The sequence below is a fragment of the Nelumbo nucifera genome, chromosome 3 (genome assembly GCF_055504915.1).
Source record: "Nelumbo nucifera cultivar China Antique chromosome 3, China Antique-T2T, whole genome shotgun sequence".
Taxonomy (NCBI): Eukaryota; Viridiplantae; Streptophyta; class Magnoliopsida; order Proteales; family Nelumbonaceae; genus Nelumbo; species Nelumbo nucifera.
The window spans coordinates 77,080,702-77,095,606 of record NC_142651.1 but is presented as its reverse complement, the minus strand read 5'-3'; the positions used below and the strand labels follow the sequence as shown (position 1 = coordinate 77,095,606).

The window sequence follows — 14,905 nt, the reverse complement described above, 5'->3', positions numbered from 1 at the left end:
GGAAACTACAATACAAATTCTTATTTCTTTCGTTCGGATTTCCCTTTAGGTGAGGTGGCCACTTCACGTATGGGGCGTCCTTGATCGTCATTAAGATCTCGGTCCGCCATGTGTTCAGTGGCGTGTAATCCGTCCGAACTGCTAGGGGAGCTCGGAACGACTGGTTCGGCTTCAGCTCTCGGGCTGGGTTCTTCCGGTCGACTGGGTTAGAGGGCTCGCCTTCCCTCTTTCTTTTCTCGTTCCCACCCTCGGTTCGTTGGTTGATTTCTTCCTCTGTCCTCATGAACTTGTTCGCGAGCTTGAGGAATTCAGCCACGGTTGCGGGCTGGTTAGCTACCATGTGCCATTTGAATTCTTTGTGTGTTACCCCTCTTTTTGCTGTCGCGAGCTGCACCGCGGGGTCTAACCGCAGTATCTGCAAGCATGCTTCATTGAATCGCTTGATGAAGCCCCGTATGGATTCTCCTTCCCTTTGGACTACTCCAAAGATGCTTTCCTCTGTTCTGGGGCACCGTTTGCTGGTGACAAAGTGTGTGGTGAAGACCTGCACGAACTGAGCCCAGCACTTTGTCGACCCGGGGGCCAGGTTCTAGTACCAAGTGCGGGCTACCCCCCTAAGGGTGGTGGTGAAGGCCACACACATGCATGATTCCCTGGCCCTGGCGAGGTGCATTTGGGACTGGAAAGCGTCCACGTGGTCGTTGGGGTCGAAGGACCCGTCATACTTGTCCAGAGGTGGGAGCTTGAAATCTCGGGGCAAGGGGACCACCAGGAGTTCTGATGCGAGGGGGGAAGGAGCTGAGAGAATCAGGGCAACTCCTACCTCGTCCGAGCTCGTCTCTTCTTTGCCTCTGAGCTCTGATAGGACACGGGTGGCGGTTTGGTGACTTTGCTGGCGCCTTCGCTGTTGAGTGGGCCTTGTATTGGCGCTGCTGGCCTCCGTGTTGCTAAGCTCGATGGGCCCGAAATGCTGGTAGTTTGCTGCTACCAGTGCACCGAACCGGTTTTCCGTGAGTGGGAACTCGAGCTTGGAGTGCTGAGGTTCCGATCTCGCGGGCGAGGTTCCCAACCCGCCTACGAGCTGCGAGGCGGGGATGATTTTTTTCTCTCTTCAGCCTGGGGACGAGGCCTGGCTATTAGGGGGGTTCTGGGGCCTGGAGGTCTTTCCTTGGTGGGGGCGTCCATCCTGCGGGGAGGCCTTGGCCGGCCTCGGAGCAGGGTGGCGAGGTGGAAGTAGTGGTTGGTTCAGTGGTAGTTGGGGGAACTGCTGTTGATAGTGATACTGGGAGATGTTGTGCAGCACTTGGTGCTGGTGAAGATGGTGTTGCTGGAACTGTTGCATTTGGGCTTGCATTGCCCGCAGGCACTGCATTAGGTCATCCAACCGGTTTTGGCTGGCTGCCAGGGGGACGGCAGTCGGTTCAGTAAAGGTCGTCTCAATAGGGAGAGGAAAGGGGATGCTTGTGGCAGGGAGGTTTATGGGCGCCACTGCTTGTGGCGCATTCAAATTGGGGATCCCATCCACCGAAAGGGGGATGGTGAATTGTCCAACGCACACCACGGGGACTTGAAGTTGTTCCCCGGTGGTGTTTGTCTCCGTGCCATGTCCGGCGTTGCTGGAAGAGGCCATGAGTGTTGGGTTTTTTGAAGAAGAAAAAGGGGGTATGAGAGTTTGGAGGGAGGCTTTTTTGAAGCGTATTCCCACAGACGGCGCCAATTGATGATGCGCAATCTGGCCGGTCCTAGCTATCAACGACCTTGCCTCTGAACTGGGTAGCGGGGGAACCTGAAACGGAGGAGATGAGGAAGCTCCGGGGAGAACCCGGTGTAAAGGCTCCGAAGCTTAAGTTAGAATCTTTCAAAGGCAAGATAAACCAAATAGCGCAAAGTTTGCATACCTCCTCTTTGGGGGTGGAGAGCTTTTTATAACCACCTCGCGCACTCACTCCTAGACTCCTGTCAGGTCGGGAATGAGGATTTCCGTGCTTCTGCCAGTTCGGGCGTCATCGCCTCTACTGGGGCAGAACCGTCACTGCTCTTTTTGTCAGAGCCGTCTCTGTAACTGGAGGTAGCGGTGACAGGTGACGCTGGCAGGTGGCCGTTTGAAATGCGGCCGTCAAGCGTCAGATCCCAAGTCAGTCAGGTGCGCCGCCCCTGGATACAGACTCCTTCGGTGTCAGGTACGGTGTGGTTCGTCCAGTTCAATGCTCCGGAAGCGAAGTACCTGGAGCGGTGCGTGAGGCGAAGTCTTGAGTTCGGATAAGGGGGCCCCGAACTGTCATAAGACGGGCCAGTTCGGGTCTCTGCTTTGTGTGACTCGGGGCCAAAGGGAGAGTTCGGGCTCCTTGTAAGGAGTTTGAACTCTAAGTAAGGAGTTCGGGCACCTTTCAGGGAGTTCGGGCTGAAGGGATGAGAGATCCATCCTATGGACGCCCAAAGATTGCGGAATAAGGGGCGAATTTCAAAAATTTTATCTCTCCCTTCAATTGGGAATCGTATTCCCCATTTAGAAAATCATATTTTCAAGGATCAATCTTGAACCATAAACTGAACCAGATCTGAACCAAAAGGAGTGGGAGAGGATTATACCTGATACGGAGAAATACTATCTCCCAATGGAGGTGTTCACACCCAAGGAAGGATCCAAAATCTGCTCCCACTGAAGATGGCGCAGTGCAGGGTGGAGCAGAATCAGCAACGTTCTTCAAAAGAACTTGATCCTTCGTAAGGATCAACTGGGCGACTTGAGTACAGCTCCAACCAATCTTTTCACAAAAGATTGAAATCAAGATCCAATCTTGATTGCTCCCAAGAACTGGAGATCGAACTGAAGGAATGGCAATGGCAGGAAGGTGGCGGTAGGAGAGAATTCGTAATATGCAGGAAATCTCTCAATCTCTCTTTCTTTAAGAGAAGAATGTTGTTGATGATGTAAAAGGCTGCCGCCCCCTTCCCCTTTTATAATCTCAAAGGGATCAGCTCCTAATCAGATTAGGAGTTGCTAATCCAAATCATATTTGGGTTAGAAGTCCCTTAGTGATAAGGGATAATCCTTATCTTATCTGCAAAACAGATCAGCTGTCTCCTAATCTAATTAGGAGGTTTCCAGATCTAAATCTTATTTAGATCTTGGACTCTCTGAGTGGATAGGGTCTAAGCCCAATCCTTTTAGCTGACCCACTTCAGAATTCGCCCCCTTTAAATGACTGATCAAATCAGCCCAGTTTGAAATGGGCTTAAGGCCCATTAAGGTTATGTACTCAAAAAACCTTCCAAATTGCTGCCCAGTTGGGCTTCTTTGTATGGCGTGGGACCCAAGCATTGATCTACACATCAGCCACATGGGTTCAGCCCAGCCTTTGTTGCAAGGCCTGGCCGAATGCACTACTGAAGACAGTGTACCCCCAGAAACCCATCAAATGAGCTCTATGGGCCCAACACTTACACTAAGTGGTCCCTGGGCCAAGCCACCTTGTAACACCCAGGGACTGTGGGCAGATGCAAGATTAGCCCACCAGGCATTATCCTCAATGGTCTTACACTTAACCTCTCAGCCCATAATGATCATACACTGCCCGACAAGAGAGGACCTCTCCCTCGGCTGCAAGGAACAGTGTTGCACTCTCCACTTATATGGATCCCGGGAATTAAAACCTTCTTGCAAACAATTTAGAAACCATACATATATACTTTTATATCTTATATAAAATATATTTTGCAAAACAAATCTCAACGGTTGAAATCGGCTGCCGGCAATCTTGGTTTCCATCAGTGAGAGTGCATCCCCGATCATTACCTTTGTCCGACAAAGGGGCTGATCCTGTCACTATGATCACCCACTCAGATGAATTCTCGGACTGTCCCAACATACCCAGGTTTTGACCCCCGCTAAGGATCTCACTGATTGGTACATCAAAGACAGCCCAATCCGACACCTAGTGTAGTATCATAATCGAGTCTAGGGGTCGGGTGTAACTTTCCAGTTTTGCCCATCAATCTCCAAGGTCCAGGGCAATACTGGAAATCTGGTCCAGTTCAAAGATTCAATTAATCCTACACTGTATGTGCCTAGGGTCTCACCCTGGCAGCTGAGACAAGCCACCCCAACCGACTTGGTGGCACTACAGTGTCAGCCTTGTCAGGATAGGTCTCCCCAGACCGACCCACTAGCTGTGAACATTCTAAACTAACACGAGTCTCATTAAGTGTCCAGTTTAAGGGTATTACACAGAAACATACCAAGGGAACATGAATCAAATATGTATCTTTATTCATTACAATAAACTCATAAAGTACATCATTCTGATTGAAGCTAAGGGCATACAAAACTGTCTAACAGCTCCCACTTGCACTTAGGTCCAATCAGGTACTAGCCGGAGTCCCATGCTTTCCACGCGTTTCTCAAACACTTTCTGTGATAGTGGCTTTGTCAATGGGTCTGCTACATTTTCCGCTGACGCTACCTTCTGAATCAGGACGTCCCCTCTACCAACAATCTCCCATAGTACGTGGTACTTCCTCTCGATGTGCGTCGACTTCGAGTGGGCTCGTGGCTCCTTAGCCTGAGCAATGGCTCCATTGTTGTCACACAACAATGGGATGGGTGATGTGCTGGACGGAACAACTCCCAACTCGTGAACGAACTTCTTCATCCACACAGCTTATTTGGCAGCCTCACTTGCGGCAATGTATTCGGCCTTGGTCGTGGAGTCTGTAGTGGACCCTTGTTTGCTGCTTTCCCAGCAAACAGCACACGATCCTATCGTGAAAACATATCCAGATGTAGACTTTCTATCATCTGGGTTTGACTGGAAATCGGCATCTGTAAACCCCTGGATCTGTAGTGAGCTACCGTCGAACACCAGACAAAACTCTTTTGTCCTTCGAAGGTACTTAAGTATGTTTTTTACAGCAGTCCAATGCTCCTGCCCTGGGTTGGCCTGAAATCTGCTTACTACACTCACTACCTGAGCTATGGCAGGACGAGTGCACAGCATGGCATACATGATGCTCCCTACGGCTGAGGCATAAGGAACGTCTTTCATGCCATCAATCTCCTCAGAAGTCTTGGGAGACATCTTCTTGGAGACAGTGACTCCGTGCCTGAAAGGAACATTTCCTTTCTTGGAGTTTTCCATGCTATATCTTTTGACTATTTTGTCAATGTAAGCAGATTGGGATAATCCTATTATCCGCTTCGATCTATCTCTATAGAGTCGAAAACCCAGTATATAGGAGGCTTCTCCAAGATCTTTCATGGAGAATTGCTGCGAAAGCCATACTTTCACCGTAGTTAACATTCCTACATCATTCCCAATGAGTAGAATGTCATCTACATACAGAACCAAGAAGGTAACCTTATCCCCACTGTACTTCCTGTAGACACAGGGTTCATCCGGATTCTGCTCGAAGTCAAACGATTTGACAGCAGAGTTAAAACGGATGTTCCAACTTCTAGAAGCTTGCTTAAGCCCATAAATGGATCTGTTAAGTTTACATACCATGTTTTCCTGACTTGCAGCAATGAAGCCTTGCGGCTGCTGCATATAGATATCTTCAGTAAGATCTCCATTCAGGAATGCAGTTTTGACATCCATCTGCCAAATCTCATAATCATGGTATGCTGCTACAGCTAACAGGATCCTAATGGATTTAAGCATGGCCACAGGCGAAAAGGTTTCCTCATAATCGATGCCCTCTTTCTGAGTGTACCCTTTCGCCACCAAACGAGCCTTGAAGGTCTGAACTTTACCATCGGGGCCCTTCTTCCTCTTGTAAATCCATTTGCAACCGATTGCCTTTACCCCGGAGGGCGGATCTACTAGAGTCCAGACTCCATTGGTCTCCATTGAGTCCATCTCTGCCCTCATGGCCTCCACCCACTTCTGGGAATCTATGTCCAACATAGCTTCCGCGTAAGTCACGGGATCCTCCTCACTAGTCAAGGTTTCCACCAGGTAACTATCCTGGTCATAACCATAACGGACTGGTGACTGGATGCCCGAGTGGATCTTCTAAGTTGGTCACTAACTGGAACTTGTGGGACATCTCCCACTGCTCCTGAGCTCTCCTCATCAAGAACAACTTCCTGACGATGGGTGTCCAGGATATAGTCGGTTTCCAAGAATTGCGCATTTCGACTGCAGAACACTTTCTGCTCACTTGGGTCATAGAAAAGGTAACCTACAGAGCCTTTTGGGTAGCCTACAAATAGGCAACGGCTGGTCTTAGATTCCAACTTGTCTGCACTCGTTCTTTTGACGTGTGCTGGACAACCCCAAATCTTCAAGTGTCTGACACTTGGTTTCGTTCCGGTCCAAAGTTCATATGGAGTATTCTGAACCGATTTGGTTGGAACCCGATTCAGCACGTAAATCTCAGTCTCTAATGCGTAACCCCAAAAGGATGTGGATAACTCTGAGTGTATGAGAAGCGACCGGACCATATCTAATAAGGTCCTATTCCTCCTCTCTGAAACACCGTTAAGTTGTGGTGTAGCAGGAGGAGCTAATTGTGATACTATCCCATTGTCCTTTAAGTAGTCCCTGAATTCGTCAGAGAGATATTCGCCACCTCGATCGGATCGAAGGGCTTTAATTTCTCTCCCTAACTGTTTCTTGACCTCTTGTCTAAACTCTTTGAACTTTTCAAAGGATTCAGACTTGTGTCTCATTAGGTACACGTAACCATATCGTGAAAAATCATCTGTGAAGGTGATGAAATACATGTGTTGATTTCGTGTCCTAACACTCAGGGGACCACATACATCAGTATGTATTAGGTCAAGTGTGCCTGTACATCTTTCAGGCTTACCGTTAAATGGCCGTTTCGTCATCTTGCCTTGTAGGCAAGGCTCACAGGTGGGAAGATCTTCTACAGCTAGAAAATCCAAAGGACCATTCTTTACCAACCTTGTGATTCGGTCAACACCGATGTGGCCAAGTCGGTAATGCCACAGACACGTGGGATTAACTGTATCACGGGGTCTCTTCTTGGGGTTTTCAACCGACGTAGTTTCGGTTATGTTAGTTTCTAGAGAAGGATGTAGAACATAGAGACCGTTTTCCAGTTCCCCGTATGCGATGAATCTGTTGTTTCTTTTAATAGTAATCGTATTACTAAAGAAGACAGAATAACCATCTGCACACAGTTTTGAGACAGAAATCAAATTTCTTCTTAAATTTTGTACATAAAGACAATCTTTCAGTACAATTATTTCTTCTCTAAAATATAATTCCACGGTTCCTATGGCTGCGGCTGCAACAGTTGCAGTGGTCCCCAAGTAGAGTGTGACTTCTCCCTCACTCAGCCTTCTGCTTACCTTGAACCCCTGCAGTGAGTTACACGCATGAGTTGAAGCCCCAGAGTCAATACACCAGGACGCAAAAGCTACCAACAAATTGGTTTCTATAACACATGTTTCGAAATTACCTTTCTTGGATTCCAGGTAGGCAGGACAATTCCTTTTCCAGTGGCCGGTCTTCTTGCAAAAATGACAGGCATCTGATGCCTTGTCCTTCCTCTGTTTCTTGGGTTTGGCAGCCTTTTTCTGGGGCTTTCTCTTCGCCTTCCTTTTCTTGCCCGATTTGCTAGTTTCAACAAGCATGACAATGGGCTCATCCTTTTTAATCAATTCTTCGGCCCTCTGCAACATATTGCTGAGTTCCTGCAAGCTGACGTTCAGCTTGTTCATGTTGTAGTTCATGATGAATGGATTAAAGGATGGAGGCAGAGAGTTGAGAATAGCATCGATCTGAGTTACCAGATCCAGCCCGGATCCAAGAGCCTCTAGTTCGTTGATATAGCCCATCATCCGAAGACAATGGTCGTGAACTTGTTGGCCCTTGGACATCTGCGCGGTCATGAACTGTTTCAAGACCTTCTACCGAGTAGAACGATTCTGCTCTTCGTACATTGTCCTAAGACTGTCCAATACGTCTTTAGCAAGTTCGATTTGATCGAACTGCCTCTGAATTGGATTGTCCAAGGAGGCAATGATATAGCAGCGGGCAAGGGAGTTTTTCTCCTCCCATTCTTGGTATTCTCTTCTTCGGGCCTCAGAAGCCCTATCTCCCGGACGATCCGGGGCAGGATTCTTTGCTACCTTGTCCAATTTCTCAGAGGTTAAGACCAACATAAGGTTCCTATACCAATCAGCATAGTTTGGGCCTTTCAACTTGTTGTCATCAAGTAGCTTTGCAAATGATCCGTTTGCCATTTTCTGATAAAAGAGCAAACATCAGTCCACGACCTAATTTGATTCATGTTCATTTCATAGATATGGATTTTAATCTACGATCCATTTCCATTTATTCGTCTCTGAGATTTCCCTCCTTTCTCAGTGACGGAGACTACGGGTTGTCTCTGGAAATGTGGGAAATCACATAGGGTGCATGAAGCCAACTATTTCAGCTGCATAACCCCACCACCTTTCTGTGAAGGATCATATCCACTCATCATATGAGTTTTCCCTTTGGCCTCTGTCAGACAAGGTTCAGAGCCGTTTTCAGGTAAACCTTTCTGTTTAGTGAGTGCTTACCCATCATATTCGTGAACGCCAAGGTACCGTGAGAGAGTTCCCATTTTCTGGTGAAGCCCCTCCCACATCGGTCTATGACGCCCCTATCATCTTATGAAACACTTAGACAAGCCCAACAGCAAATGGATAGCCCATTTTTTGGTGCGTTTCCTCATTACTGAAGGACCCATCCTTGTGCTAATGATGGAAGGCCTTTAGAGAGTTCATCATATGAATTTCCCTATCACATGCACTCATATTATCTGGAGGGAACAGATAATTACGCCCTAGTTTTATCTTTAGGTCAAACCAAAGTGGCTCCCACTGACTTTCATAAAGCCAGATTTTGGTGGGCCTAAATCGGCTAGGGTTCCGCACGAGACCTCATGATGAGGTGTGGGGCCCACCACGGAGGGAGGTCATCCAATGACCAAAAGGGACACCATGGAAATGATGTGCATTCAGCCATGGTGTGCGAAAGAGCCACTGTCGATTGAGCATGGGCCAAGTACTTATGGCCCATGTACGTAGCACATCACACATCCATACATCACATGCAGGGATAAATTGATCCAATCAATTAATTATCTGTAAAGCCCATTTGAAGCCTATTTTAAATCCATAATATTAACCATTAACATTATCTAGGTATATGGGCCGAACGGTTCAACCCATATAGCTTTAAAGGGTTAAGTGGGCTTTTAGCAGTTTTAACTGTTTAAAACTAGGCCTTTACAGGTTGGGCCGAATTAACCATTCAATTAAATATCAATCCTTAGGCCCATTAGTGGGAAAATTAGGGCTGACTTTCAGCCTTGATTAAACCCTAGATTCGGTCCAAACAGTTTGAACCAATCTTGGTTCGAATGGGTCTAGGGTTTGACTTTTAATTAAATCTTTAATTCAAGAAAATAATCTGAAATTAATTACTGATAAAAGAAAAACAACAATCAGTCAATCAGGGCTGTTCGTACAATCCATCCTGCAAAACAGAGGTTAGATCACAGAATGCAGTTTCACAAACTGCAAATCGCAGATGGCGATTCTCCCATCTGCGAAATCTTCTTCTCTGCGAAATCTCCCTTTCTGCGCCCCATCTTCGATCCATAATTAAAATAAATAGAAATCCTATTTCTATTAATAATTACAACAGATCGAATGCCTATACATTGAGACTAGAAAAAAAAATTATTTACAGACCAAATGTAATAAATAAATCAAGAAACTGCAAATCTTGCAGGTTCCCTGCGCAAACCAAGATTTCGATCTCCTCTTGTACGAACAGCCCATAAATCAAGAAAATCATAAAGAACAATTCTAAATAATAATCAGATTTATATAAAAATTAATTTCAGATTATTCGCCCATTAATTTTGGGAACAAAATTTCCCAAAACCCATATCTGCGCAAATCGGGTAGAACACCTTCTGCCCATTTGCGCAGGTTTAGATCTGAAACAAATTGGTTCAAGATTTGAACCATGGCTCTGATACCACTGAAGGGATGAGAGATCCATCCTATGGACGCCCAAAGATTGCGGAATAAGGGGCGAATTTAAAAAATTTTATCTCTCCCTTCAACTGGGAATCGTATTCCCCATTTAGAAAATCATATTTTCAAGGATCAATCTTGAACCATAAACTGAACCAGATCTGAACCAAAAGGAGTGGGAGAGGATTATACCTGATACGGAGAAATACTATCTCCCAATGGAGGTGTTCACGCCCAAGGAAGGATCCAAAATCTGCTCCCACTGAAGATGGCGCAGTGCAGGGTGGAGCAGAATCAGCAACGTTCTTCAAAAGAACTTGATCCTTCATAAGGATCAACTGGACGACTTGAGTACAGCTCCAACCAATCTTTTCACAAAAGATTGAAATCAAGATCCAATCTTGATTGCTCCCAAGAACTGGAGATCGAACTGAAGGAATGGCAATGGCAGGAAGGTGGCGGCAGGAGAGAATTCGCAGTATGCAGGAAATCTCTCAATCTCTCTTTCTTTAAGAGAAGAATGCTGTTGATGATGTAAAAGGCTGCCGCCCCCTTCCCCTTTTATAATCTCAAAGGGATCAGCTCCTAATCAGATTAGGAGCTGCTAATCCAAATCATATTTGGGTTAGAAGTCCCTTAGTGATAAGGGATAATCCTTATCTTATCTGCAAATCAGATCAGCTGTCTCCTAATCTAATTAGGAGGTTTCCAGATCTAAATCTTATTTAGATCTTGGACTCTCTGAGTGGATAGGGTCTAAGCCCAATCCTTTTAGCTGACCCACTTCAGAATTTGCCCCCTTTAAATGACTGATCAAATCAGCCCAATTCGAAATGGGCTTAAGGCCCATTAAGGTTATGTACTCAAAAAACCTTCCAAATTGCTGCCCAGTTGGGCTTCCTTGTATGGCGTGGGACCCAAGCATTGATCTACACATCAGCCACATGGGTTCAGCCCAGCCTTTGTTGCAAGGCCTGGCCGAATGCACTGCTGAAGACAGTGTACCCCCTGAAACCCATCAAATGAGCTCTATGGGCCCAACACTTACACTAAGTGGTCCCTGGGCCAAGCCACCTTGTAACACCCAGGGACTGTGGGCAGATGCAAGATTAGCCCATCAGGCATTATCCTCAATGGTTTTACACTTAACCTCTCAGCCCATAATGATCATACACTGCCCGACAAGAGAGGACCTCTCCCTCGGCTGCAAGGAACAGTGTTGCACTCTCCACTTATATGGATCCCGGGAATTAAAACCTTCTTGCAAACAATTTAGAAACCATACATATATACTTTTATATCTTATATAAAATATATTTTGCAAAACAAATCTCAACGGTTGAAATCGGCTGCCGGCAGTCTTCGTTTCCATCAGTGAGAGTGCATCCCCGATCATTACCTTTGTCCGACAAAGGGGCTGATCCTGTCACTATGATCACCCACTCAGATGAATTCTCGGACTGTCCCAACATACCCAGGTTTTGACCCCCGCTAAGGATCTCACTGATTGGTACATCAAAGACAGCCCAATCCGACACCTAGTGTAGTATCATAATCGAGTCTAGGGGTCGAGTGTAACTTTCCAGTTTTGCCCATCAATCTCCAAGGTCCAGGGCAATACGTGAAATCTGGTCCAGTTCAAAGATTCAATTAATCCTACACTGTATGTGCCTAGGGTCTCACCCTGGCAGCTGAGACAAGCCACCCCAACCGACTTGGTGGCACTACAGTGTCAGCCTTGTCAGGATAGGTCTCCCCAGACCGACCCACTGGCTGTGAACATTCTAAACTAACACGAGTCTCATTAATTGTCCAGTTTAAGGGTATTACACAGAAACATACCAAGGGAACATGAATCAAATATGTATCTTTATTCATTTACAATAAACTCATAAAGTACATCATTCTGATTGAAGCTAAGGGCATACAAAACTGTCTAACACGGGCACCTTGCAGGGAGTTCGGACTTCTTGCAGGGAGTTCGAGCTCTAAGTAGGGAGTTCGGGCACCTTGCTAGGGAGTTCGGACCGCTGGTCCCTTCCCTTTGGCGCTTGTACCCTCGGCACGCTATTTTAAGTGTCGAGCTACTTGCTTTTTTGCCACGTGCCGTGATTTGCGAGGTCGGGCCAAATCTTCCTTCATCAGAAACCATGGAAATCTCACTATATTATTAGTTTTCCCTCTCTCTCTCTCCATCTATAAGGAACGGAAAGAAGAAAGGAGAGGAGAAAAAGGGAAAGGGAAAGGGAAAGGGAAAGGGAAAGGGAAAGGGAAAGAAGAAAGGAGAGGAGAAAAAGGAAAAGGGAAAGAAGATAGATGGGGGGAGAGAGAGAGAGGGAGGACTTCAACAGCAGTCTGCTGCCGCTGCATAGCTACCGTTGTTGCTGTTCGTGTACAGTATTTTTCTTCTAATTGTTCGAATAGTTATTATAAAGGTAATATGGGAATTAAAAAATATTGTAACAGCGGATTTTAATAAAAGATTAACGGAAGGAAATCTCTATCTCACAGTCATATTATAGGGGGATTTTTGTTACAAAATAAAATATAGGAGGGTCTTTATCACAGACAGCGGGGGTCTTTATAATTTACCCTTTACACTATGTCGGGCTTGGGCTTCAAACCGGGCCTCTTCAAATTTTGGCAAAAGCCAATTCCGAGTCCGACCCATTAACAGGTCAAAGAACCTAACAAAAAGAGTTGGTTTTGGGTTGTCTTCGGTCATTCTGATGTCAGGGTTAGGGTTAGAACCATAGACCAGAAAAGGTTGATCGAGCAGAGCTTGCCACCACCTCTCATCTCTCTCTTTCTTTCCCCCTCTCTCATTCTTTCCACCACCTCCCAATCTTCTTCACCCATCGCGCTCATTTCCCAACCGAACAGAACAGAGCAGGGAAGCAGACCTCTGGTTCATCAAACCATCGCAAGAACCAGTTCACATCGAACGAAGCAACCGCAAGCCTCCTTTTGAGGCTCCAGGACGGTAGCTTGGTTAGAGCAATACCGATAGCAGTTCGTCTCTCATTTCTTGTATTTTTTTTTTCGAACTGCTAATTACTACTATGTCTCAACTTATACCTTGCAAACTTCAATTATATATCCACGTTCTAGGGTTTTACGCCTCTGCTACATGTTTTTACCTTTTACTATTTTCATTCGAATCAATTAAAATGGGGGCATGGAATTGTTTTGCCATTAATTGAATTATTTCAGATTGTGTATTCTTGTGAAGGAAGGAAATGGAGAAGGCATACAAAGAGAAGGAACCAGAAGATTCACTTTTGTCATCTGCGAGTATTTATGAGATACCTGGAGAACCTGCTGTTGTTATCAATGGGGTACCAAATGTAACTCAGAGCGAAAACACTGTCCCCAATTCTGATAGTTCACATGATGTAGAACCAAAACGAGACATTGGTTTCGGTGAATGGTTGGAAGGTAGGGAAGTTCGAAAGCTGTTTGGTGAGCAGTTCTATTATGGGTCAGTGACGAGGTTTGACAGGGAAACGGGTTGGTACAGGGTGGTATACAATGATGGTGATTTTGAAGATCTTGAGTGGCATGAATTAAAGGAAGTAATTCAGCCTCTTGACATTACAGTCCCATTGAAAACACTGGCTTTGAGGATTGCCAAGAAATCTGAGAAATCCATATGTAAGTCTGAAAACAATGCAATTGGATTTGGATCAACAACGCGCAGGGTCAAGAATGTTGTTGGATGGGAAGGGAAACCAATGCAGGGGCCTCAAATCAATGAGCTTCAGTAATAGTAACCGACTTCAGAAAAAGGATGCATAGAAGATATATGAAAATATGCTACAATGGGCCTATAAATTCAAAGAGTTCTGGGGAAATACATGCAATACTGCTAACAAATCAGTAATGTGTTTTGTGATTACTTTTCTTTCTTATTTTTCCCCTTTCTTTCTAAGCAGTGAATATCTCTTTTTGATCATGTGAATAGGGAAAAGAACAAAGATGCTCATATTTTTGCTCATTTTGCATGTAAAAGCCAGATAGTAGCCAGTTACAATGATCTATCCCTTACCAAGTTCTATCTATAATATCTGAAGTTGCTTTTTCTTTGCCCAAAAAAAGGATAAATTGTTAAAACCTCAAGTTTTTCACTATTGCTGACACCTCCCTTGAAGTTTGGTATTTGCAATGAACTCTCCTAAACTTTTTGACACACTTGCAAAGTTGTAAGTAGACCCCCTTTGTTAAAATCATTTAACAAGAGGCACAGAAATGTTCAAAATACCCATGTAGTTACTATTGACCAAAATGTTTATTTTTCAAAATTTCTATTCATATCAATTGCTACCTCAAGTGCTTCCAATCTCTTTTCTGAATTTGATTTATTTTTCAAATTTTCCCTTATGAACTTTTCAAAGGTAAAATTGCAACTTTAAATTCTCTATTTCTTGTTGTTCATAAAGTTTCTATTTCTTCATTGGTGGTGGTTGTGGTCGTGAAACTGATAACGATTTCCTTTTAGAGAAGTTGAGCTTCACTTTGTTACCTTGGATTCTCTTGGTTGCCTGGTCATAAGCCATAGTAGCCTCTTCGGTGGTGTTTTAATTGTCGAGCCACGACCTTTCTCAGATGCCCCTATAAATGTTCGTTCAAGCTTTGAGCTCTGCATTCCTTCTTTTTGCTCTTCCCTTGTAGTGTTAACACTTTCCCTCCCTTACGGAGGGTAGACAAGTGTGTGTGTGTCAGAGAGAACTATTAAAGAGGAAACTTTAAGTGGGGCCTACATATAATTTCAAGTGCCAAGGAAATTTCAAGTGGGACTCACTAATTATTTTTCAATTAAAAGAGAAAATTTTAAGTGGGACCCACATGTAATTTTAAGTGGAATTCACTTATTATTTTTTTCTTAAAGGAGGAAAT

At 45.1% G+C, this 14,905-nt stretch overlaps 1 protein-coding gene across 3 annotated transcripts; it reads left to right on the top strand.

The window, feature by feature from the left end:
• Positions 1-12,605: 12,605 nt before the first annotated feature.
• On the top strand, positions 12,606-14,075 carry LOC104610228 (dirigent protein 17-like). 3 transcript variants are annotated; one of them, XR_016084332.1, is made up of 2 exons: positions 12,606-13,021; positions 13,242-14,075. XR_016084332.1 is itself a non-coding variant. In XM_010276742.3 (2 exons), exon 2 carries the CDS (start codon positions 13,249-13,251, stop codon positions 13,774-13,776), a length of 528 nt encoding a protein of 175 aa, XP_010275044.1. In that variant the 5' UTR covers positions 12,724-13,021; positions 13,246-13,248; the 3' UTR covers positions 13,777-14,075. The 3 variants fall into 3 exon arrangements, 1 of the variants encoding a protein (XP_010275044.1); XR_016084333.1 differs by having other exon boundaries at positions 13,223-14,075; XM_010276742.3 differs by having other exon boundaries at positions 12,724-13,021; positions 13,246-14,075.
• The last annotated feature ends 830 nt before the right edge of the window (positions 14,076-14,905 follow it).

Coding starts and splice junctions, on each gene's coding strand:
- LOC104610228 (XM_010276742.3), top strand. CDS start 13,249: ATGGAGAAGGCATACAAAGAGAAGGAACCAGAAGATTCACTTTTGTCA.